The following is a 22,186-nucleotide window of genomic DNA, read 5'->3' as shown; positions in this document are numbered from 1 at the left end:
CTTTTTTCTGCACTGATTGGCCTAAATTAACATGAGAATATGTTGCATTGTTTTCAGTTGAAACACAGGATAGACATTCCACACGTTGCAAAGTTATACACAAACAAAGTGTGTAAATACTCACAAGCCTGTTCTTTCTCCTCCCTCTCTGCAGGTTGATTTTCCAAGAAATCTGGCCAAGTCCGTAACTGTAGAGTGAAACATCATCTGAATCATAGGGGCAAAGGGGAATTAAATGAAAGACTTTTTTTGGTACCAAAATAACTTGATTTTAAAGCCCCCTAGGTAAATCTTATTTTGGTAAATCGTTGTTTGTGTATAAGATCACCATAATTCCATTACATTAGTGATTGTCCAATTGATTCCACATGCTATGTCAATAGCTCTGGGTTTTTTTGATCAGTAGACTTCCATGAAAGATGTTAAATGGTTTTCCTTAAAGATTGCTGAGTCTTCTAGGTAAGGGGCACTCCACTTTACTCTGAGCTAATGTCATTGTCTCTTACCCAATGTGGCTCATTCCAGTCACTGATGAGAAACCTCCGAAGGAATTAATCCATGCCCTGTCATGCTCTCAGGCAGTGAAGCAGGACACCAGGACAGACAACTGGAACAAGAGCTGCTACTGGTCATGCTTGTGCAGATATTTTACCAGTGAATGAAACTGCAGGCAAAGCCTTTGGGGTAAATTCCTGCCTCAGGTGCAAAAGGAATTCAGCTGAGTTGGCACAGCCTCCTCCTCTGGGCACCTGGTGGATGTGCCAAGAGCTGCTCCAGGAGGGTTTTATCTATGCCAAAAACAGACAAGACAATCTCATAGCCATGGTGGCCGTGGCACCCAGCCTGTGGGACTGGGAGCTCTGCCTGGCCAGTGGGGTGAGGGCAAGGAGGAGAGCCCAGGGCTTGCTCAGAGCTGCTGCCTGCTGCTGCTGCTTGGGGCTTTTTAAAACAAGTGGAAGATTTCCTGTGCTGAGGATTTTCCCCTTGAACTGAGGGGCACTGTGGGAGACACTTGAGTGACCCAGCTGTGCACACACCTGGGTGACCCAGCTTCATGCACACCTGAGGGGGATAAAAAGGCTCCATAAACACAACAGAAATAAATACCTTGGTAATATTTCTATAACAGGCTTGAAGAGAATCAAAAATGACACAGAAAATGTATGTTCAGGGCTCCAAACCTGACTTTTTCAGAGTATTCTTAGGTATTTCCTAATGTGAAAAGGTGAATTTCCTCCCATCTTGCTGGGTTTTGAATTAACTTTACACAGGCACTACAAAAACCATACCACAAGGTATAAAATGGTGCTGGTGAATATTCCAGGTCATTTACTGCCCCTGAGAAATGGCTTTAGGCAATGCAGTGCTTGGGGACTGCCCAGTGCCCTGCCAACCCCAGCTGCCCTGGCACAGGGTGACACAGTCACTCAGGCTGGTCCATGGCTGCCCTGAGCAAGGTATTCCCAAAGTCTCTATGGAAATTCTGCTTGGTATGAACCCACAGGGACTCTTCCACTTCAATGCAGTGTCAGCTCAAGGCTCAGTTTCATGATGAGAATGAAATGCTGCGTGCCTGGAAACAGGTTCTCCAAGCCAGTGTATGTGTTTATTAATCTGTCATATTCAGACTATTAATTTATGAACACATTGTGCTGCCAGTGTCTGTTTAAGAACAAAGTAGTAAATGCTGCATTTTAGTTCAGCAAATGCTGTGTGTGAGGCACTGCCTTGTGACAGCTGTGCCTCTACCTAAACATGACCCATAGCCCTCCCTGCTTCACTGGAGGAGGAGAATTGTCCTTAGGGGAAAAAAACAAGGCTGTGCAATGCTCACAGGTGGGGACAGCTCCTCCTCCTTTTCCTCCTCCTCCTAGCTTGCTTTAGAGAACCTGTGCAGGGCTGGCTCCCCTGGGTCCCCTGGCACAGGATGTGCAGTGTCCCACCCTTGGCTCTCAGACCAGGATCTCATGTGAGGCAGCCCCACAAGGGAATGATTTGATGCCCTTTTTTTTTTTCTGCGCCTGCAGCCAGCATTGCTTTCACCCTGCCTTGCACAGAGAGCTGCCTGTGGGCAGGGGCACACACCCCTGTGAACACAAGCTGCTCCTGAGTAGAAGTTTGGTAGTGCAGGCTGTTACACGTTGGTCAGAGTTGTGTACCAAGAGGACCAAAGAGCAGGAGTCTGAGTTAGAAATGTCCAGTCTGACAGTGGAGCTGTAGGGGTCATGCTGAGCTCTCTGGCTTTGTGCTGTGCCAGACAAATCCTTGTTCCTTGTAGCTGGAGGCATTGATGGGTCAGAGGAGCAGGTAGTGCCCAGCCCCTCCTGCCAGCAACTGCCTGGGTGTCAAACTCTACCTGCCAAAACTGAGGGCTCAGAGCTGCTGCAGTGAGGCTGAGGGTGCTGTAGGCTCAGTCCCAAAGGATGCTCTGGAGCACACCTGTATGAAGAATTCCTCTGCTGAGAGTGGCAGGGAACTTGTTAAGCATCTCCTTGTTGTTGTTGTTGCCATGTAGTGTGAAGTGAGAATGTACAAAGGACTCTTTTTAGCTTTCCTTACCTCATTTTATCCACGTGTTGCATTTCGATGAACAGATGATGTTTCTCTTTTCCTTAGAAAACTTTTAGGATGTCTCGTGGTATTTATTAACAGCCAGTCAGTCTTCTGCTCTCCCAAATGAATGTTTTGCTTACTGAGCCAGTGAAATTCTCTCCTTCCTCACTGAGGTGTTGAAAAATTCAGTAGCCCTATCTCTAAAATTGAGCCACAGGTAAATGGTAAATAAAAATAAAAATCAAAGCCTTTGCCATCTAGAATAGCAGCTCCTATTCCTGCCCACTTTGGTCACAATTTATTTTGTTGTGAGTAACTCTGTTCCTCACCTGTAGGGACTCAGAGGGAAGCCCTGAGGTCTTGGGGAGTTGAATTACCAAAGACCAGAGAGCTCCCAGCTCAGCCCATGTTTCTGGCTGTCAGTTCTCAGAGAGATTCCACACACGTGGAAATGAGGCTGCACATGGAATATGCGGCAGCCAGAAAGGTTTTTTCTCCCCCCTGGCTTGCTGCAGTAGGGCTGTGGGCAGTTTTCTCCCGGATTTGTCATAGCCAGCACTCTGTGCATGTTCTTACCAAGAGCCCATCAGTGCCTGGGGGCTGTCCCTGGGCAGGACCATCTCCTGTGTGAAGTGGGGAGACCCTTCTGTCCAAAAAGCTGCCTGGACACCCAGTGTTGGGTCAGGCTCAACCCCCTGTGCTGAGAGAGCCAAAACACCACCCAGAGCCTTTCCCAGCCACGTGGGATGGAGCTCATGGGCCCCACACGGAACCCTCAGTCTGGAGCCATAAGCCCAGCCCAGACACAGAGGGCTGCTTGAGCTGCAGAGTGAAGCCTCTAAAGGCACAAATCAAACCCACACCAGTGCAGAACTGGGCCTTAGCCCTCCCTGGCTGTCCCCAGGAGTCCTTGATGCCATGGGCAGGTGCTTGGTGGCCGTATTGGATGGAGGGAGGGACTGAAATTAAGTAGCTTAAGTAGCAGGTCAGTGTTTAGCTGTGGCTAATTTTAGATCCTACCTGAATGCACCAAACTTGCCTCAAAGCATGGAGTCCCTCCTCCTCACCAGAAACAGGAAGAAGAAGAAACAGAAGTATTTGGGTTGAAAAAACAAAAAACAAAAAAAAAAAAAAGGAAAGAAAACTCTGCCTTCAATTCAATTTCTGTAAATAGACATTTGAGTGGCAAAGCCACGTTTCCTCCCTTGTAGATTCTCTGCCTCTGCTGTACATATCCAGCTGGCTTGGGTTGTGGGGACCAGACTGTACCGTGTTTCTGTTGTGTGCTGTATGCAGAAGATGTCTTACTTTTGTCTGTAGTGTTCTATAATTTGGTTTTTGTCTCTTTGCTTACTTTTTTTGTATCTCACCCTTTGAATAAAATCAAGTGCCCTACATTAAACAAACGGAATTACTGGTCTTTAGTTAAATCCATTGAGAACAGAGGTAACCCCTGTGGAAGTTAAGGGCTGGATGTACAAAGCAGAAAACCTCAGGGCTTAACTTGCCCCTGTCCTGACCAGCAAGGCTGTTTTCAGGTCAGAGATTCAGCCTGTATTTCATTTCTCATGTTTCACCTGCCCTTTCCTAACTGTGATTTTTTTCCTCTCTACAAGAAAGCCTGTAAAATCCCCGAGGCAGAGATGTTTCTGCACCTTAATTCTTATTACCTTATTTAATCACCACAGAGACAGCTGCAGTCAGCACAGCCCATACATGACCTGTGCTCAGTGAGTGTAACCCACATTCCACACTTCTGAAATTCAGCTTCTTTTCCAAGGAGGGAGCCCTGTGTGGGACCACAAGGGTCAGACCAGTGCTGGGGGCTCAGGGCTAAAACACACCTGGCTGGCTTTGTGAGGGAATCCCACAGTGATAAAATGCTGTCTGGGATTCCACCCTCTTCCTCTGGATTCATTTCCTTAGGGTTCTTCGCCTCTCCAGGGCAGCAGCATCAAACTCCAGCCTTTATTTTCTTACACAAAGGCAGCAGCTCAGGCTTCTCCTCTCAAAGACCTTCCCTGTACAAGAACCAGTGCTGAAAGGTCCCCAGGCTCCTCTCTGGGGCTTGGAATTTGCAGTGTGGCCATGGGAGCACAAGGAAAGGTGGGAGCAGGACTCTGCACAGAAACCCTTCAACCTTGCACAATTTGTCTTGTACAAGTTGATAAATAAACCTCAGAAACCAAGGGAGACTTCCAGGCAGGCACAAGCATTTGGTTTGAATAAATGGCATTACACTGACTGCTCCAGAATGGTATAAAGCAGCAAGAGTTCTGTTCCTTGTCCTGGACAGGTAAAAGCTATTGCCAATTGCAGTAATATTGCTCATTGCCCTCCTCAGAAAGGCAGAGCTCCAGCCAGCCTGTGGGGTGAGAACACAGCAGGTGACAGAGCCACACCCCTGTGCACAGGGAGGAGCAGGAGACACGGGGAGGCCCTTGGGAGCAGCACCCCTGACCTGGGAAACTGTGCTCCTGAGCCCTAGGTGCTGTCAGCAGCCCCCAGGAACCATCCCCAGGGCCAGAACAACATCCCCAGGGCCAGCACAGCATCCCCAGGGCCAGAAAAGCATCCACTGGGCCAGCACAACATGCTCAGGGCCAGAACAGCATCCCCAGGGCCAGAGCAGCATCCCCAGGGCCAGAACAACATCCTCAGGGCCAGAACAGCATCCCCAGGGCCAGCACAGCATCCCCAGGGCCAGAGCAGCATCCCCAGGGCCAGAGCAGCATCCCCAGGGCCAGAAAAGCATCCCCAGGGCCAGAACAACATCCCCTGAGCCAGAACAGCATCCCCTGGGCCAGCACAGCATCCTCAGGGCCAGCACAGCATCCCCAGGGCCAGTAAAGCATCCTCAGGGCCAGCACAGCATCCCCTGAGCCAGAACAGCATCCCCTGGGCCAGAACAGCATCCCCAGAGCTAGAAAAGCATCCCCTGGGCCAGCACAGCATCCTCAGGGCCAGAACAGCATCCCTGGGGCCAGAGCAGCTCCTCAGCACTCGCAGCATCAGCCCCCTGAGGCTTTAAGGGCCTCAGCTTTAGTGGCAGCTGTCAGGATGTCCTGGGCAACATGGAAAAGTGTTGCACAGGGATAGGAGTTCACCTGAGTGGGACATTCTGGCCAGTTGAGCTCTGCACAGCCCAGTGCACTCCAGGACACAGGGCACAGTGCTGTCCTTTCCCAAACCCACTGCTTTGTCCTTGCCCAAACCCTCTGCTCCTGCCCTGGTGGCACAGTCAGATGTGGATGGACCTGCACAGCCACAGCTCCAGGACAGGCATGACCTCCTCAGCTCCAGCCCAGAGGAAGAGCTGCTTCTGCAAGCCTGGCCCCAAAACCACCGTGTGCTTCAAAAGAGGCCATTCTGACCTGTTCCCATGCATTTATCTGATGATTGGAACACAGCACTTGAAGGAGGAAAAGCTGCCTCACCAGGATGGTCCATTCAGTGCTGAGGAGTTTTACCCAGCCCCCCAGGAAAATCAGACCCACAAATCAGACAGGACGTGACTCCTTCCCCCTCCTCAGGCTCATTGTTTGTTATTTAGGTCAGATAAACTATGTTCCCATGGTCCTTACAATTCCTATGGAAACGAGCTGAAACAAACAGCCTGTGCAGGGACCCAGGATGCTGCAAGGCAGCAAGCCCAGGCAGACTGGGACACTGATGGCACCATCACAGCCCTGAGCTAGCCCACTGGGCAGAAGGATTGGCTGCCTCTCCTGTTCCTGCTGTGCCCAGGACCTGTCCTCGAGCTCCCAGGGGGGACATTGGGAACTCCCGGGGATGTGCCTGGAGTCGGCTGTGTGACCAAAGCCACCTTCCCAGCAATGCATGGATGGTGGGAAAAGCCAGCTGGAGCTACAAAAGCTCCTCTCCAGCACGAGGCCAGCACAGACAGAACGGCCCCTGTGGTCACGGCCACTCTGAGCTGTGGCAGGGACTCACATTCCTGCTGGCATTTCCTGCAGCAGCTCCTTTCCCCAGCCCTGCAGCTGCTGACCATGAGAATTCTCCTCTGCCCAGACAGCCCCAGCTGGCCCTGCCTGAGGAAGCTGCAGACACACGTGCCCCACACCAGGACAGGTTGTCCACACTCAGGGGGTGACCCCTAACCTCCCTGGAGACACAAAACCCTCCAGCCATCACCCGCTGGAATTCAGGGAGGATGCCAGAGCTGCACAAAGCTATGAAGGAAGTACACAGGAAAAATTCCCACTGGGCCAAAGCACGAGGAAGGACAGGTTTCTGTGAGCCAGGGAATGTGTGACAGCCCTTGCTGACACAGGATGGCCGTTCTCATCGTCCTCCTCTCCACCTGAGCCTGGCACTGCCACTTCCCCTCCCTCAGGTGCTCAGGAGTGCTCAGACAGAGCCTGAAGCCTTGAATGCATTGAGTGCCTCTGTGGATGGATGAAGTGGCTCCAGGATGTCCCCACAGGACCTCAGCCAAGCCAGGCAGGGCTGTTGTTTTTTCTGTCCTGTTCAGATGGATCATTCCCTGTCCCAGGCCTGTTGTTTTTATGGCTGCCTGTCCCTTTTGCAGGTCGATCGCATCGCTGCCTCCAGAGACTGAGCACCAGCACTGCCCCAGAGCTGCTGCAGCGCCCGAGGGCCTCGAGGAGCAGGAGCCAGGGGTGAGCTGGGACAGCCAGACCCTGCCCAGGGTGACACCATGCCCAGGGTGACACTATGCCCAGGGTGACACTGGCCCTGGGGTGACACCAACCCAAAGGTGACGTTGGCACTGAGGTGCTGCCACCCCAATGGTGGCACCATGCCCAGGGTAACACCACCCCAAGGGTGACAGCACCCCAAGGGTGACAGCACCCCTGGCTCAGCCCAGACCTCCCAGGCCTCTTCTTCTCCACAGCCCAGCCCTGCACCCCAAATGTGAGCATTAAGCACTCAGCAAAGCCTAGAGCCACCGTGGGGAGGTGACACACTCAGACCACTCTGCTCACTGGCTGTGTTTAGCACTGGAGTTTTTGTCTTGTTCATAGGTTTGAAACAATAAAAGTCTCCAAAGATGATGTTGGTTTTTAGAGCAATTGCCAAAAGTGGAGTGCTTTGCTTTAGAAATGCCAGTTTGTCTCTTCTTAGATGGTTCCTTCCCTTCTTGGCTTCTGCAGCCCAGGAAACAAAGCCAAGTTCACCACCCCTCCCTGCTGCCCCTTTCCCTGTTCAGTGACAGTTCTGGGCCCAAATTTCCCCCCTGCACTTTGTTCAACACCCCAGTTAGTCACAAACACCCCAACCCAACCCCAAAATCCTGAGATCTCCATAGCAAGCTCCTGGGAACAGAGAAAACCTTCCTGGTTTAGATCAGGACTCCCCAAGCCCATGTGGGAACAGAGGAGCAGAGCCTTGGTGCCCACCGAAGCTGGGGAGCCCAGGATGAACCAGCTCCTCTGATGGAGGTGCATTTAAAAAATTAATACAGAGCCAAACTGTTCCAGGCTGCACAGCCCTAATGGGACTGACAGAGCAAAGCTGGGAAAAGCTTTGATGCTCTTGCACAAAGCAAAGAGGGCAGTGCAGAGTGTGTCCCAGGCTGGCCCAGCCCCTCCAGCTTCTGCTGCAGACTGGAGCAGCTCTGGGAGAAAGGCAGATGGAGACAGCATCCCCCTTCCTGCCCGAGCCAGAGATCCCAGAGCTCCTGCAGCTCTCTGGAGCGTGGGGAGCAGCTCTGGGACCCGGCAGAATCCCACAGCTCATCCCTCCCTTCCCTGCTGCACAGAGAGGAAGAGGGAGCAAACCCAAACCAACATCCTGAGGCTGCAGTGCAGAGATTTATCACCGAGCTGGCTGCAGACAGACAGACAGACAGACAGACAGACATCCCCAGTGCCAATGATGCTGCCTCGCTGTCTCCCCGCGGACTTCACTGCGATTAAATCACATTCCAACAACAGCAGAGAGGCAAGGAAGAAGCAGTCAGGAATTTCTAGACATTAGACCTTAAAAAGGCCTCTGGTAAAAAGAAAGGAAAAGAAAAGTGGGCAGGGAGGAGGGAGAAAAAAAGGTTTATTTTTCAGTTTTGGCCAGACCACAGTTGTCAGTAAATATTCTTTTCAGATAAATAATTTGCCGTTGTTGTTGTCAAACAAATATAACCAAAAAAGCTCCCTTGTTTAAAGCTTAGATCTGAATTACTTTGTAGGGAAACAAAAATATTTCCTCTGGGGACTCCGCACTCTGCTTCCTTAATTACCCCAGCAGACCTAGAGAGGTGGCAAGAGGTGACCTGACTCTCCCAGCTCAGGAACTCTGCCCTGCACACCCCAGCACTGCCACCCGTGTCACATGTCCCTCATGTCCCCCGTGTCCCTCGTGTCCCACCCCCAGGGTCAGCAGGAAGTTTCCTCCCTCCCTGGCAACCCCAGCAGTGATTTCTGTGATTTCCCCTCCTCAAGCTGGAGCTGTTCTGCTGTGGGAGCTCAGAGGTGTCAGAATTCCTTCTCCAAACCTGGGTTTGGATTCACTGGGAATTGTTTATGAGATTCCACGACCCCTGCCAACACCAAGTGATCAAAGATCCCTTAAACCAACAAGATCCCCACCTGCAGCTCCACAAAGATCTGTGTTCATCCTGCTGAACCAAGGCATTCTCTGGCTAGTCTCTAGCAGTCTGTGCCTTCTTTTTTCTCTCTAGAATTCTGGCCTGTTTCTTATTTATTTAATTTGGTGTTGTGGGAATGTAAAAATGTGCCCCAGTGGATGAGGCTGGTGGCCTGGGTGGTCCCACACTTGGCTCAGCCCGTGCCTGAGTCAGCCAAGCTGCTGCAGTCAGAAATCCCTTGGAGGAGGTGGAAAGTGAGTCCCTGTTCCACAAACCCTCCCTGCAGAGCACAGAGGGCAGGATGCCCTGGCAGCTGTGCGCAGACACAGCTCCTGCTGCTCCTCAGGGCAGGCAGCAGCTGGGAGGGAAGATGACCCAGGAGATGGTAAATCCACCAAGCAGGGAAATCTGGGCTGGAAAATGGCACAGGTGGGGACCTGGGGGATGAGCTGACCTCAGATAAGATAGAATTACCTCCAGACCATTCCTGCTCCAGAGAATATTTGGATATTTAAAGGACCAAGAATCTGCTAACAGGAATTAATCCTGGGTTTCTTCATCAAAAAGCCCCCAAAATTATTCAGTTGTGCCAGCCCACAGGGAGAAGCAGCAGAGCCACGTGTAAAGCCAGAGGGATCAAGGACAAAATTGCTGAACGCTTTTCTTGTTGGTTTTTTTCTTTTGCTCTGATGGCTGAGGGTGTCACATGTACCCTCAGTTCACCCACTGCCACAGCCATGTTCTTAAAATTGTATTTCTCTGTGTTATCTGGGTCAATGCAAATTTCCTCAGTCTCCAAAAAAGCATCTTACAAGATTCTCCTACAGCTGCAGAGGAGCAAGCAGGGGTTTGCTGTCGTGTCTGGGGGAGGAGCTGCTGGCACAGGAGGGTCTCTGAGACCCAGGACACAAGTCACAGCTCTGCCAGCAACTCCCTCTTTCACCCTTATTGGACAGGTTATTTGCCTCCACATGGTTCTTTAATGAAAAAACAGACTTATTTCCTTTTGCAAGTGGATTCTTTTTGCTGGATTATCTCAGGCTGGGGGAGCAGCCTGGACCAAGCCACCCCAACCCCTCCCCAGACAGGGACAGGCAGAGGCAGACAAGTGAGGATGACTTCAGGATTTGACCTTCTGAACTGGACTGCTTAAAAAAAAAACCAAACAAGAAAGTGTCAGATGCTGCTGCAATGATTTCAGTAGGTTTTCAGCAGATGGAAATCTCTCCAGTTTCCATGACAGGCTGTGGCACAGGCAGCTGCAATCACTTCCAGCGTCGCACACCCCCAGACACTCATCCTGCCCCCAGAAAAGTTTCCAGCTGACCAATTCACACCAAAACAGGAGTTCCCAAGTTGTGTCCCGTGGGATCAGCTCTGGCAGTCCATGGAATGCTGCCCCTGCAGCCCAGGCTGGCTCACTTGCCCTGGACACAGCTAAAAATACCCCAATTCATTCCCGGTGTTGATTTTCCACATCTGCTGTTGCTGTGGTTACAGGAGCCCTTCGGAGCAGGGAGGGGGAGGCCCTGCACATGGGGAGGGCATTTCCAGGTGTCTCATCTTTGCATCCTTTTATTGAAGGTATTTAGGGGCTCACAGGTGTCCATGCCTTAAATAAAACCTGGGAATCAATCCCAGCCTTCTCCTCGGGGCCTTTGGTCTGGAGCGTCTGCAATGCACAGAAATTTTCATTCTGTCTGACCCCAGGCACTGCAGAGTCCAAAATTCTCACTTTCCCAGAGGAAACAGCTCCAGCTTTGTCCCCACAGGTCCCAGCCATGGATATTCCATGGGATATTCCGTGGGAATGCTGACAGGCAGGCAGAGCTTGCCAAGGCCAGAGGTGCTCACATTTCACATGTCACCAGGAGCAGACTGAAGGAATGCAGACATCCCCTGCTCCTGCCTGGCTTTTCCTCTCCCAGAGACCTTCAGTGGAGTAAGGAATCCCAGGAATACCTCGAGGAAGGATCCCCACACCCTGGTGAGCCCACATTGACCACAGGGGCTCATGGGCAGCAGGGGAGAAGCACAAAGCATCTTTTAAAGTCTCTCACACCCAGAGGAGATGCCAGAGAGGATTTGAAGTGGGGATGGAAAGTGGAATTTAGAAATCCCCAGCTTTTCTTGCAAGTAGGAGGTACCTCATTGCTAAGTGCAGTTTTCCACTCCCTGTGGTATTTTTGCATGCTATGGTTTCTCCATCCCTGTTAATACCTGCAGCTCTGGAAAAGGCCCCACGATTTAATTCCTACAGAATTCCCTGCTCAGTCTGCACCTCTGGCCAAATCCAGGATGTCCCCTGGGTGGAGGGGACAAGTCCTCCACTATCAGGGACACCTCACTTCAGGGGACAACTGCACTGACCTTGTGGATGAGAAAACATTTTCCCTCTGCACCTTTCCAATATATTTTTCCTTCCCACATTACCAGGAAGGACCCTTCAAAACATTTAACTGTTAAAAAATACTTAAATAATCTAGAAGTTCTGGTGATATGCTACAGACTTCCAGTCATTGTCTGCATCCAGGATGATTTATTTCACGGCTCATATTATTTTTGCAAGTTATTTTATAGCTGTTTCTGAAATAAAAAGATTCATTACACTCTCCAGCAGCAGAGAGGATGCTCTGGCTGAGTCCCGCTGGCATTTCCATCATCCCCACACAAACTCTTATCTATGACTCAGATGGGGCTTTGTCTGCCAAATTTAGGGAGAAAAAAAGCAATTTCTCTCCCTGCCAAGAGAGGAGCTCCTCAGGTTTCCAAGGGCAGATGGGGAACAAGCAGGATCCACCTGCCCTCTCCAGCCCAGACTGGGAGCCCAGCCCAGCCCAGCCCATGGGGCTCACAGGGTGCAGCTTGTGTGCTCCTGATGGTCTGGGGACACTCTGCTGTGAAAGAACCCTTCTGTCTGGGAAATGTGCCCTGCTCTGGCCTGGTGGCAGCACTGTGGGGCTCCCTGACGGGTTCCTGGCCAGGGGGGCTGGAGCTGCTGGAAATTCAAGGCAGCCTGCCCAGGTCCCTGTGCTCTCCTGGGTTTTTCTGCCCAGAGCACTGATGGCTCTTCCAGCACAGCTGTGCAGCCACTTCTGTGTATTTTCTTTCCCTGACTGACCCAGAGCTTCCATCAAAGCAAGTTTGCATCCTTTCTTCTGAGGTCGGGCTAAGTCAGGTTTCACTTTTTTTAACCTGACCTCTTCTGAGCAAAGCAACTGTGATTTTCTTTGAGTCTCCATTTAAAAACCACCTTTTGTCTGAGTGACAGCAGGACCTGCTGAGCACTGTGACTTTCTCCTTGCATTTACCATGTCCAAGTTTGGTTTAAACAAAACACAGCAAGACACAAGCAGGCTGAGCTTGCAGGCTCTGGGGTGCTGAGGGAAGGGAACTGCCAGCTCACCTTTTCAGAGCAGGTAAAGCCTCTGTGTGCTTGGGACCCAGAGCCAGAGGCTGAATTTCTTCATGCTCTTCTTTGTGGAATATCAAAACAACTGCATCAAAATCCAGATGAGCTGGGGTAGTTAGGTTTGGTTATTGCTGGTAGTGGCAGTGTCCTGTTAAAAGTGCCTCTGGTAAAGGTTCCTGAGCCAGTTTGTGTGAAATGGCAAATGTGGGGAGGAATGGACAGTTTGAGCTCTGCCACATCCCAAAGAAAACAGCTTTGGTGTCAGGAGTGCTCTGGGCTGTTGGGAAGAAAACCACCAAGTTTGAGTTCCCCAGGATAATAAAAAAACAGTTTGTGAGAATTTTTGCCCAGGATTTGCTTTGCCTCGACAAGGAATTGCTCAGAGCCCATCAGAGATTTGTCTAGTTCTTTAATAATAACATCAAGGTCAGCAAGAGTAATGACTGGATTTAACAAATGACACATGCAACAAACAGAGGGAGTAAAACATCACTGCACAGCACTGGCTGAGCTCACAACATCGAATTCAACATCAAAACAGGGACTGCTCTACTCCTCCCCTGCACCAGCACCACAAACAGGGCAACAGGCCCAATTTGTTACCCCCAAAACTTGTCAGAGCCCTCAGAGCTAGACATGACCTTCCCCAAAATAAACAGTGACAGAAGATGCCTTCACACGCCAGGGAGCAGAGAGAGAATTCAGGTGACCCCAGAATTCATGCCAGCAGCACTTGGTAACAGTGGGCAAGTAAAATAAAATAAAATAAACAGAACCTGAACCTTTGTCAAAGGCTCAACCCTTGGAGGCTGCCAGGCACTGACAGAGAGTTTTGAATGAATAAACGAGAGACAAGGGGAGGAATCAAAGGGCAAAAGAAAAGCTCATGGTTTGTTCAATGCCATCAGACACCTGGTACCTGCTGCTGACACCAGCCCAGCTGGAGTCTCTGGGGTGGCACAGCAGCTGTGGCATCACTCAGATCCTTTTGGAGGAACACTTAATTAAAGGCTGGCTGGTGTGGACTAGGAAAGGTTCATAGACAGAGTACAAAGGGCACCACAGAGCTCTAGGTGGTGCTCTAGCTAATTCGACCTCATTTCCATGGCATTAATTGTCAGTGGGAGCTGATTTGAATTCAGGACCAAATTTTCACTCTCAGTGGGCTTCCATTAAGTTCCTAAATTAATCTTTAGGGTCCAGCATAAAGGGAATGTGGCTTTTGAAGGCATGTGAGGTACTTTTGGGAGCCATTTCTGCAGCCAGATTTAGGTAGGTCCTAAATCACAGAAGCCCAGAATGGTTTGGGTTGGGAGGGACCTTAAATGCCATCCAGTGTCACCCCTGCCATGGCAGGGACACCTCCCACTGTCCCAGGCTGCTCCAAGCCCCATCCAGCCTGGCCTGGGACACTTCTGGGAATTCCATCCCTGCCCCTCCCCACCCTCCCAGGCAGGGATTCCTTCCTAAATAAAAACCAGGTACAAAATTCACCGCAGACCTGCTCTAATTTTTGTGGGACTATTAGGAAGGGTCACCAAAGCCAATCCTCTGCACAGTTGTGTGGGTTTTTTTTTTCAGGAGCTCCACCCAGATCCACGTACAAAAATCCCTTTGCCAAGGGATGGGTGGCCTGTGTAGCCTGGAACTGCAGTGCCTCAATTAATGCCATGTCAAACAGGTGCTCGTCACTACAGGAAATATTTGTACATTAATTAAAAAAAAAAAAAAAAAAAAAAAAAAAGCAATACAACCATAAAGAAAAAATACAACAAGCACAGCTTGATACGGTAACATGCCATGAAATGTCATTGGCTTTATAATAATTTACTACAACTTGAAAAATGTTCTTTTATCCACAACGGATAGGAAATGCTTCCATCTAACATATGGTAAGCATGCAGCAACAATATGTACAACAAAAAATTTGGAGCTTGCTTTTTATTCTTAAACTGGATTATTACGAAGGGAGCTTTTAAAAATCCTGATTTTTCTAGCCTGATCTAGGCTTTATTTTGCCTCTTTAAATCTGCAGGATTTGTTTTTTTTTTCCTTAGTTTGGGGAGAATGAGAATTTCTATGTACATCTGCAAAAACGTCATGGAGAATGCACTGCTTTTATTTTCCCCCCAGCTATAGATCTATTAGTTAATTAATCAATTAACCAGCTCATTGGCTAACTGACACTTAAAAACCTAAAATTCTCAATGCCGTGTTGTTGAAAATCAATTTCCTTCCCAAATATTTCTGGAATGCTGAGGATCTGTTGGGGACGTGGGTCCTGTGTTACACCACTCCCAGTTTTCACACCTTCCATTGTGAAACCAAATCAGACCAGACCAGACCAAAACAAACCAAATCACACCAAACCAGACCAGACCAGACCAGGCTCAACCAGACCAGACCAGACCAGACCAGACCCAGCCAGACCAGACCAAAACAAAACAAAACAAAACAAAACAAAACAAAACAAAACAAATCACACCAAACCAGACCAGACCAGACACAACCAGGCCAGATCAAAAACAAAACAAACCAAATCACACCAAACCAGACCAGACCAGACCAGATCCAACCAGACCAGACCCGACCCAACCAGACCAGACCAGATCAGACCAGACCCAACCAGACCAGACCTGACCAGACCAGACCAGACCAGACCAGATCCAACCAGACCAGACCTGACCAGACCAGACACAACCAGACCAGACCAGACCAGATCAGACCAGACCCGACCTGACCAGACCAGACACAACCAGACCAGACCAGACCAGATCAGACCAGACCCGACCCAACCAGACCAGACCAGACCAGACCAGACCCAACCAGACCAGACCAGATCAGACCAGACCCAACCAGACCAGACCAGACCAGACCAGACCAGACCAGACCAGACCAAAAGAAAACAAACCAAATCACACCCAACCAGACCAGACCAGACCAAAACAAAACCAAATCACACCAAATCAGACCAGACCAGACACAATCAGACCAGACCAAAACAAAACAAACGAAATGACACCTGACCAGACCAGACCCAACCAGACGAGACCAAACCAGACCAGATCAGACCAGACACAATCAGACCAGACCAAAAGAAAACAAACCAAATCACACCAAACCAGACCCAACAAGACCAGACCAGAACAGACCAGACCCAACAAGACCAGACCAGACCAAACCCAACCAGACCAGACCAAAACAAAACAAACCAAATCACACCAAACCAGATCAGACCACACCAGGCTCAACCAGACCAGACCAGACCCAACCAGACCAGACCAGACCCGACCAGACCAGACCAGACCAAAACAAACCAAACCAAACCAAACCAAATCACACCAAACCAGACCAGAGCAAAGCACAGCAAGGAGCTCTTTGCCTGCCCCAATCCATCCACGAGGGAGCCCAGCCCAGCCTGGGTGGGGGTGTCAGAGCTTCCCCTCCCACCCTGTGTCCTCCTGTGGAACCAACCTGTGACTGGAACAACTGGGACGAGGGAGCAGCACATGGGAATCTGCTCGGGGTCAGGGACTGCTCCGTGCTGCCTGCAGACAGAACAGTGGGGGATCAAAGGGCCTTGGGAGCACAGCCTCGGCCTGGGTTCAGTCCCAGCTCCTCAGGACTGACAGATTTACCTCACCTAAGAGCTGACCCTCACCCAGCACAGGGAAGGAGGGAGGTATGCAGAGCCTCGTGCCAAGGGTTCCCTGCTGTCCTTGCCCAAAGGGGCTCAGGGCAGCTCTTCACTGAGTCTCTTTCCTCCCTTCTCTTCCCTCCTTGAGATTTTTTTCTTTTTTTTTTCCCTTGTTTTGCTAGAAAAGCTAGAACTGGTATTTCCAAAAGCACCGAAGAAAGTACTTGGCAAAGCATTTCTTTATGTGGCAAAAAATGAGATGAGAACCCTTTGCTATTAATAGAACTGCAGCTACAAAGGTGTGAGATTTCCAGAGAGAATTTTGTGAGAACTGATCCCAAGGGTCAATCAGGGAGCTGTGGCTGAGGGGTCTCCCCTAGCCCTGCCCTGGGCTGCAGGCAGTGCTCAGGGTGGCTGTAGGATACAGCAGTGTGCAGGAGATGCTCTGGGGTGTGCTGGGGGTGCCCTGAAGGGGAGGAAGAAGCAGGAGAAATGCAGCCAGTGCATTTCTTGGCAGACTGAGTCCCAGCTGGCCTGTCCCAGGGGGATTGGCCTCAGTCAATACTGCTAGTAAGAGTGATGCTGTTGAGAGCTGACAAGAGTGAGAAAGGACACTGACTTTTCTTCACTCAGAGATAGGGAGGCAGCTGCTACTTGTTTAGGGAAGGAAAACAAAAAACAAAAAACAAAAAAAACAAAAACTAAACAAAAAAATCCACGTGGAAAAATTTTTAAGGTGAAATAATTCAATTTACAGAAAAATAGGGACGCATCAGTGGCAACCTTTTCAAACTGAGCAAGGAGCCCAAGCAGACTGGATTCAGGGAACTCAAGACACCAAACCTCTGTTTTACATTCAGAGTCTTTCTCTTTGAAGTGGAAACCAGCATTAAATTACTGCAGAACCATGGAGTGATGGACTAGATGGACAGAATTGCCTAAACCCAATGCCAAGACTCTTCTGTTGACCACACCTTTCCCAAACTCCCCCACGGCTATGCCCTCTGTCCCACTGGGAACACTAAGGCTGACCTGTCATCAATTATTCCTCATCCTCAGGGACAGGGTTGATTCTCCCCTGTGCCCTGATTTCCTAAGAACACAAACCAAACATCCACAAACCAACATCCACAGACCAACATCCTGCACCCCACAGCCCCTGGTCCTTCCCAGCCCCTCGGGGGTGACAGTGCCTGGTGGGTGAGACCCTGCCTGTCCCAGGCTGCTGGCACCACTGCTGGCAGGGAGGGGCTGTCCCTGTCCCTGTCCCACGTGCAGATGTCCCCAGGTCGCTGGCTGGGGGTCTGCACTGGCAGTCCTGGCCCAGCAGAGTTTCCTTGGCAGAGCTCGCTCCAGCTCTCCGTTCCTGTTTTCCAGTCCTGGGCTCACGGTTCCAAGGCACAGGGAGGTGACAGAGGTGGCACAGCCTCGCTGGGATGGACCTGGAGCTCTTCTGGGCTCTTCTTGCTTCGAGAGTTTGGTGGCACTGATGCTCAAAGGGTTCAAGAGATGAAAGAAATGAAAGGAGGAGACGCCTGCAGGGTCGCTGGTGCTGCTGTCGCCCACGGCAGGGTCCCGGCCCCAGCTGGGGGTGGTACAGTGGTACAGTACTGCTGAGGGAGCCCCCGGCCACCTCTGGAGGAGCGGGGGGACCCCCCTAGGCCGTGGGGCGGGGGGGGGGGCCGGGACGGGGGGGGGGCCCGGCTGGGAGGGGGCGCCTGGGGCGGGGGGGGCAGTGGGGGCAGCGTGCAGGATGGGGAGGGGGCGTGGGGGGAGCTGGGGGGGGGGCTGGTGTACAGGGGGGCAGGGGGAGGGGGGGTGTAGATGGGCGCTGGGGGGGGGGCAGAGGGGTACGAGTTGTTGAGGGGGTATTTGGGAGGGGTCGCCGTGTTCTTCACCCGGGTGAAGTTGATGCAGCGGCCCTGGAATGGAACAGGAGGAGGAGCAGAATGAGTGGGAGAGGCATTACCACCATGGGATGGACCTCACAGACCTTCCCACCCCACCCCTGGTCACCACCACGGCATGGGATGGACCTCACAGACCTTCCATTCCACCCCTGGCCACCACCATGGCATGGGATGGACCTCACAGACCTTCCCACCCCACCCCTGGTCACCACCACGGCATGGGATGGACCTCACAGACCTTCCCACCCCACCCCTGGCCACCACCATGGCATGGGATGGACGTCACAGACCTTCCACCCCACCCCTGGCCACCACCATGGCATGGGATGGACGTCACAGACCTCCCTGTGCCACCCCTGGCCACCACCACGGCATGGGATGGACCTCACAGACCACCCTGTGCCACCCCTGGCCACCACCACGGCATGGGATGGACCTCACAGACCTTCCATCCCACCCCTGGCCATCACCATGGCATGGGATGGACCTCACAGACCTTTCCATCCCACCCCTGGTCACCACCATGGCATGGGATGGACCTCACAGACCTTTCCATCCCACCCCTGCCATGCCAGGAACACCTTCTATTATCCCAGACTGCTCCAAGCCCTGTCCAGCCTGGCCTTGGACACTGCCAGGGATGGAGCAGCCACATCTGCTCTGGGCACCCTGTGCCAGGTTGTCCCCGTGCTCTGAGTAAAGAATTTCCTCCCAGTATTGAATACAAACCTGCCCTCCATCAGCCCAAGGCCATTCTCCCCATCCTGTCCTTCCTTCCGTGTCTCAGAGCTGGAGTCACAGCACTCCACACTCCACTGTGGTTCCTGCCTTCACAGATGCCTCTTCCCACACCTCTGTTAAATTTCCAGCAGCACAAAATCTGGGATTTGCCCCTTTGAAGCCCCTCTCTCCTTCAAACACCCAGCCTTTGTGTCCCCTTCCAAGCCTTTACCAGGCAAAAGGGAAGGTTTGTTTGACTAAGACATTTTCCTGCTCAGAATATTTCCTGAAATGCATCCATTCCTCATCAGGATCTCTTCATATCCCAGTGCTCGGAAGAAGCCAACAAACTGCTTTTCTTGCTCTTTGGTGCTAAGCTACAGTTTGTTGTACAGTTTTAAACAAAACCTTTGCCCTCTGAGCTATTCTTTTTTTTTTTTTTTTTTTCTCACAAGTTCCACCTGCAAAAAATCCCACTGTAAATACTCAAATGTCAGAATCAGCATTACTGTATTATGGATTCATTCCTTTAGATATGAAATCATCCAAAAAGGCACTAGAGGATTTCTGAATCCATTCCTTATTTTTGGATTGGTGAGCATGAGCTTATTTTCTGTTTTACTCTTTTGTCTCCCAAAGTAAATGTTTTTCCTGGTGAAAAAACGCCAGATGGAGTACTGAGCCCCTGTGGGCTGGAGCAGATTTGCTGGGGTAACATTTTGAATCCCCTGCACAGCTCTGCATCTCCTCCATGCTGTCCCCAGCCTGGGCACAAATTCTTTGCAGGGAGGACCCAGGAAAAGGAAGGTGCTGGAAGGATTTGGCAGGGATGGGAGCAGCTGGTGTGGGAGGGACACAGAGATGCCCAGACAGCTCCTCTCCAAGAGCTCTGCCAGCTGTGGATGTGGAGGAACATCTGCCTGAGCCCCACTCAGCAGAGGGAAAGCAGAGCCCAAGGGAGCCCCACACCCTGCAGCACCCAGCCCTTTTTGTGAGCTCCTGCCTCACCTTTAACGCTGTTTTAATGACCTCTGCTGAGATTTTAAGTAAATATTGTGGGACAGGCTTGTTGAGTGAGGGAAATTCTGAACCTGAGATTAACCTGTTCCACTCAGAAAAATCCCCCACAGGATTGTTTTCCTTGTTCCAGTGCCACATCTCCTGCCACGCAACACGAGTTGCTTCAGAGTATTACTTGCACAAGTTTTATTTTCTTTATGTATGTTCAGGATAAAATAAACCTGAACAAAAAGTAGCAGTCAGAAATCTCAGCCTGAGAACAAATAGCTGCAGTTGTTTTTGTGTGGAGAGATGTTCTGTCTGGATGCTCCAAGAGTGAGGTTATGGAGCTGCTGATCCAAATGGAACTGAGCACTGCCCTGAGAGCATTGAGGAGGATGCACTGAAACTCAGAAATCCCTGAGTTTGGGGCTGGGGCAGGGCTTGAGGACTAAAAGCCTCCTAGTGCTCACAGATGCAGGAACAGCCTGGGAGCACACATGTGACAGCCAGAGCTGGCCCAGAGCTGGCCCAGCAGTCATGGACCATCAGCTCCTTCTGCCCCACTGCCCTGTGCTGGCTCCTGCTCTGAATTAGAGCTCAGAGCTCCCTCACCCTGGCTGCAGTGTTCTTGAGCTCCAGGGCTCTCACCCGAGCAGATGGGGCAGAGTGCCAGAGTTTTCAGTCCAGATGGGCTGGGATGGACTTTAGCAGCTCCACTGCCTCGGAGGAGATGGGGAAGCCAACAGCTCCTCGGGGAGGAGAACTGTCAGAGTGAGCAGCAAGGGGATGTCCAGGAAACAAATTACTGTTCCCTTGCACAGGAGGGGCAGAAAATCTTTAACTGCTGCCCTGGGCACAAATGCAAAGAAGGCCCAGGAGGGAGGGAGCTCCTTTAAGCAAAAAGCTGGATATTAAAGCTGGATGCAAAGGTGCAGAGGTTGTGCTATGGCTGAGTGTGAGCTCAAACAGTGACCCCGGAGCTCTGGAGGACCCAGCTCGCCCTGGACTCGTGGCCTGAGCTGTGTTTTCCCACCTGCACTCAGCCAAAGGGGACCCTGAGCCACAGCTGGGCTTTGCATCCCTGACTGCAGCAGGAAAATAAAACATCAGCATCCCTGAGCTGCTCCACAGCCAGCTCTGCTTGCTCTGCAGGAGGAGCAGGCTGCTTATCACCCACCCCAGCAGGGTTCCACAGCTCCTGCTGGCAGGGCAGCTCTGTTCATCCCACAGACAGCAGGGGCTGAGAGAGCAGTAACACACTCTAAATAAATGGGCCCAAATGCCTTGATCAGCTTTGGGGTCTGGATGCCAAACAGGAGGGTCTGAGTTTGGTCTTTCACCAAAATCTGAGGTACCACAGGCAGGAGGAGTTCAGGATCTCCCCAGGCAGGACCTTCCCATGACTGATTCCATGAGTGTCTCCATGGCCCCCAGTACCAGCTCCTCCTGCCTCTCCACCAAGGTTCATCACCTCATTTAGGCATCCAAATTAAGATGGGGTGGAGGTGGAAGATGGTGGCAGAACATCCAGGAGACAGGGAATGAACCCATTTCCCTGCCTGCAGCTTGGGCAAAGAGGACAGGTCAGGATTCAGGACAGAATTTTCCATGATGTGAAGGTGAAACAGAGCTTGATGGGTGATTTCATCTTCCATGACTCAGGACAATCACCCTGAGCAGTGCTGATAGCTCGAGGAAGTGGGAATTACTGCCCACTGAGTATGGTCCTACAGTGTTTGCTGAGGAATAATTCCCACAGCATTTGGTGAGGAATAATTCCTACAGCATTTGGTGAGGAATAATTCCCACAGCACTTGATGAGGAGTAATTCCCATCCCCACAGTCCCTGGTGCTGGGTTTGCCTCAGCTCCTGATATCAATATTAAAGGCATAACTTTTAATTCTGTCTGGGATAAATCCTGCCTTGGATCAGGTTTGACTGGACCCTTTAGGAGCTGCCTCAGGAGCTCAAGGGCCAGCTCTGCTTCATTTCCCCAGCCCTGAGCACTCTGCAGGAGCAGAGCCCAGGCTTTTGGCTTTGGAGCTGTTAGTTCCAGGAAAAAGAGCTAATGTTTAGGTTAACTTTTCCATGGCTGTTAATGGAAAACCACACTGCAGCAGAATGTGTGGAAAGGTTATGGTTTTGTTCTCAGGAGAAATCTGTGATTTGGGATGTAAGGATGGGTTAAACAGCAGCTCCTTCTTGGTGCCTGGGTGGCTTTGGGTCTGCAGAGACAAGAATCCTCACAGGGACATGTGTAAGGGTGACCTAGGGGGCTGCACAGCTGGTTTTACTCTCAGGTCTGAAAAGGGACTGTGTCTGGTGTTTAAACCAGGGGGATTTGAAATCCTATCTCCTGGTTTCTTGCTCTTTCAGGAGGTTT

The 22,186-nt window shown here is 51.1% G+C and overlaps 2 protein-coding genes across 2 annotated transcripts in view; one reads left to right on the top strand and one right to left on the bottom strand.

The window, feature by feature from the left end:
- Positions 1-3,964, top strand: part of GFPT1 (glutamine--fructose-6-phosphate transaminase 1) — a 28,270-nt gene extending 24,306 nt beyond the window's left edge. Inside the window, exon 19 of the mRNA XM_033081116.2 lies at positions 155-3,964. Coding sequence (XP_032937007.1) covers positions 155-199 — 45 coding nt within the window. The 3' untranslated portion in view covers positions 200-3,964. The remainder of the gene's footprint in view (positions 1-154) is intronic.
- A 13,708-nt stretch (positions 3,965-17,672) lies between these two features.
- Positions 17,673-22,186, bottom strand: part of ANTXR1 (ANTXR cell adhesion molecule 1) — a 69,171-nt gene continuing 64,657 nt past the window's right edge. The window contains exon 18 of the mRNA XM_033081091.1: positions 17,673-18,092. Within this exon, the coding sequence (XP_032936982.1) occupies positions 17,673-18,092 (420 nt within the window). The remainder of the gene's footprint in view (positions 18,093-22,186) is intronic.

This window comes from Catharus ustulatus, chromosome 27 (genome assembly GCF_009819885.2).
Source record: "Catharus ustulatus isolate bCatUst1 chromosome 27, bCatUst1.pri.v2, whole genome shotgun sequence".
NCBI classification, from domain to species: Eukaryota; Metazoa; Chordata; class Aves; order Passeriformes; family Turdidae; genus Catharus; species Catharus ustulatus.
The sequence above is the reverse complement of the archived record's forward strand: the minus strand, read 5'-3'. Positions and strand labels throughout refer to the sequence as shown.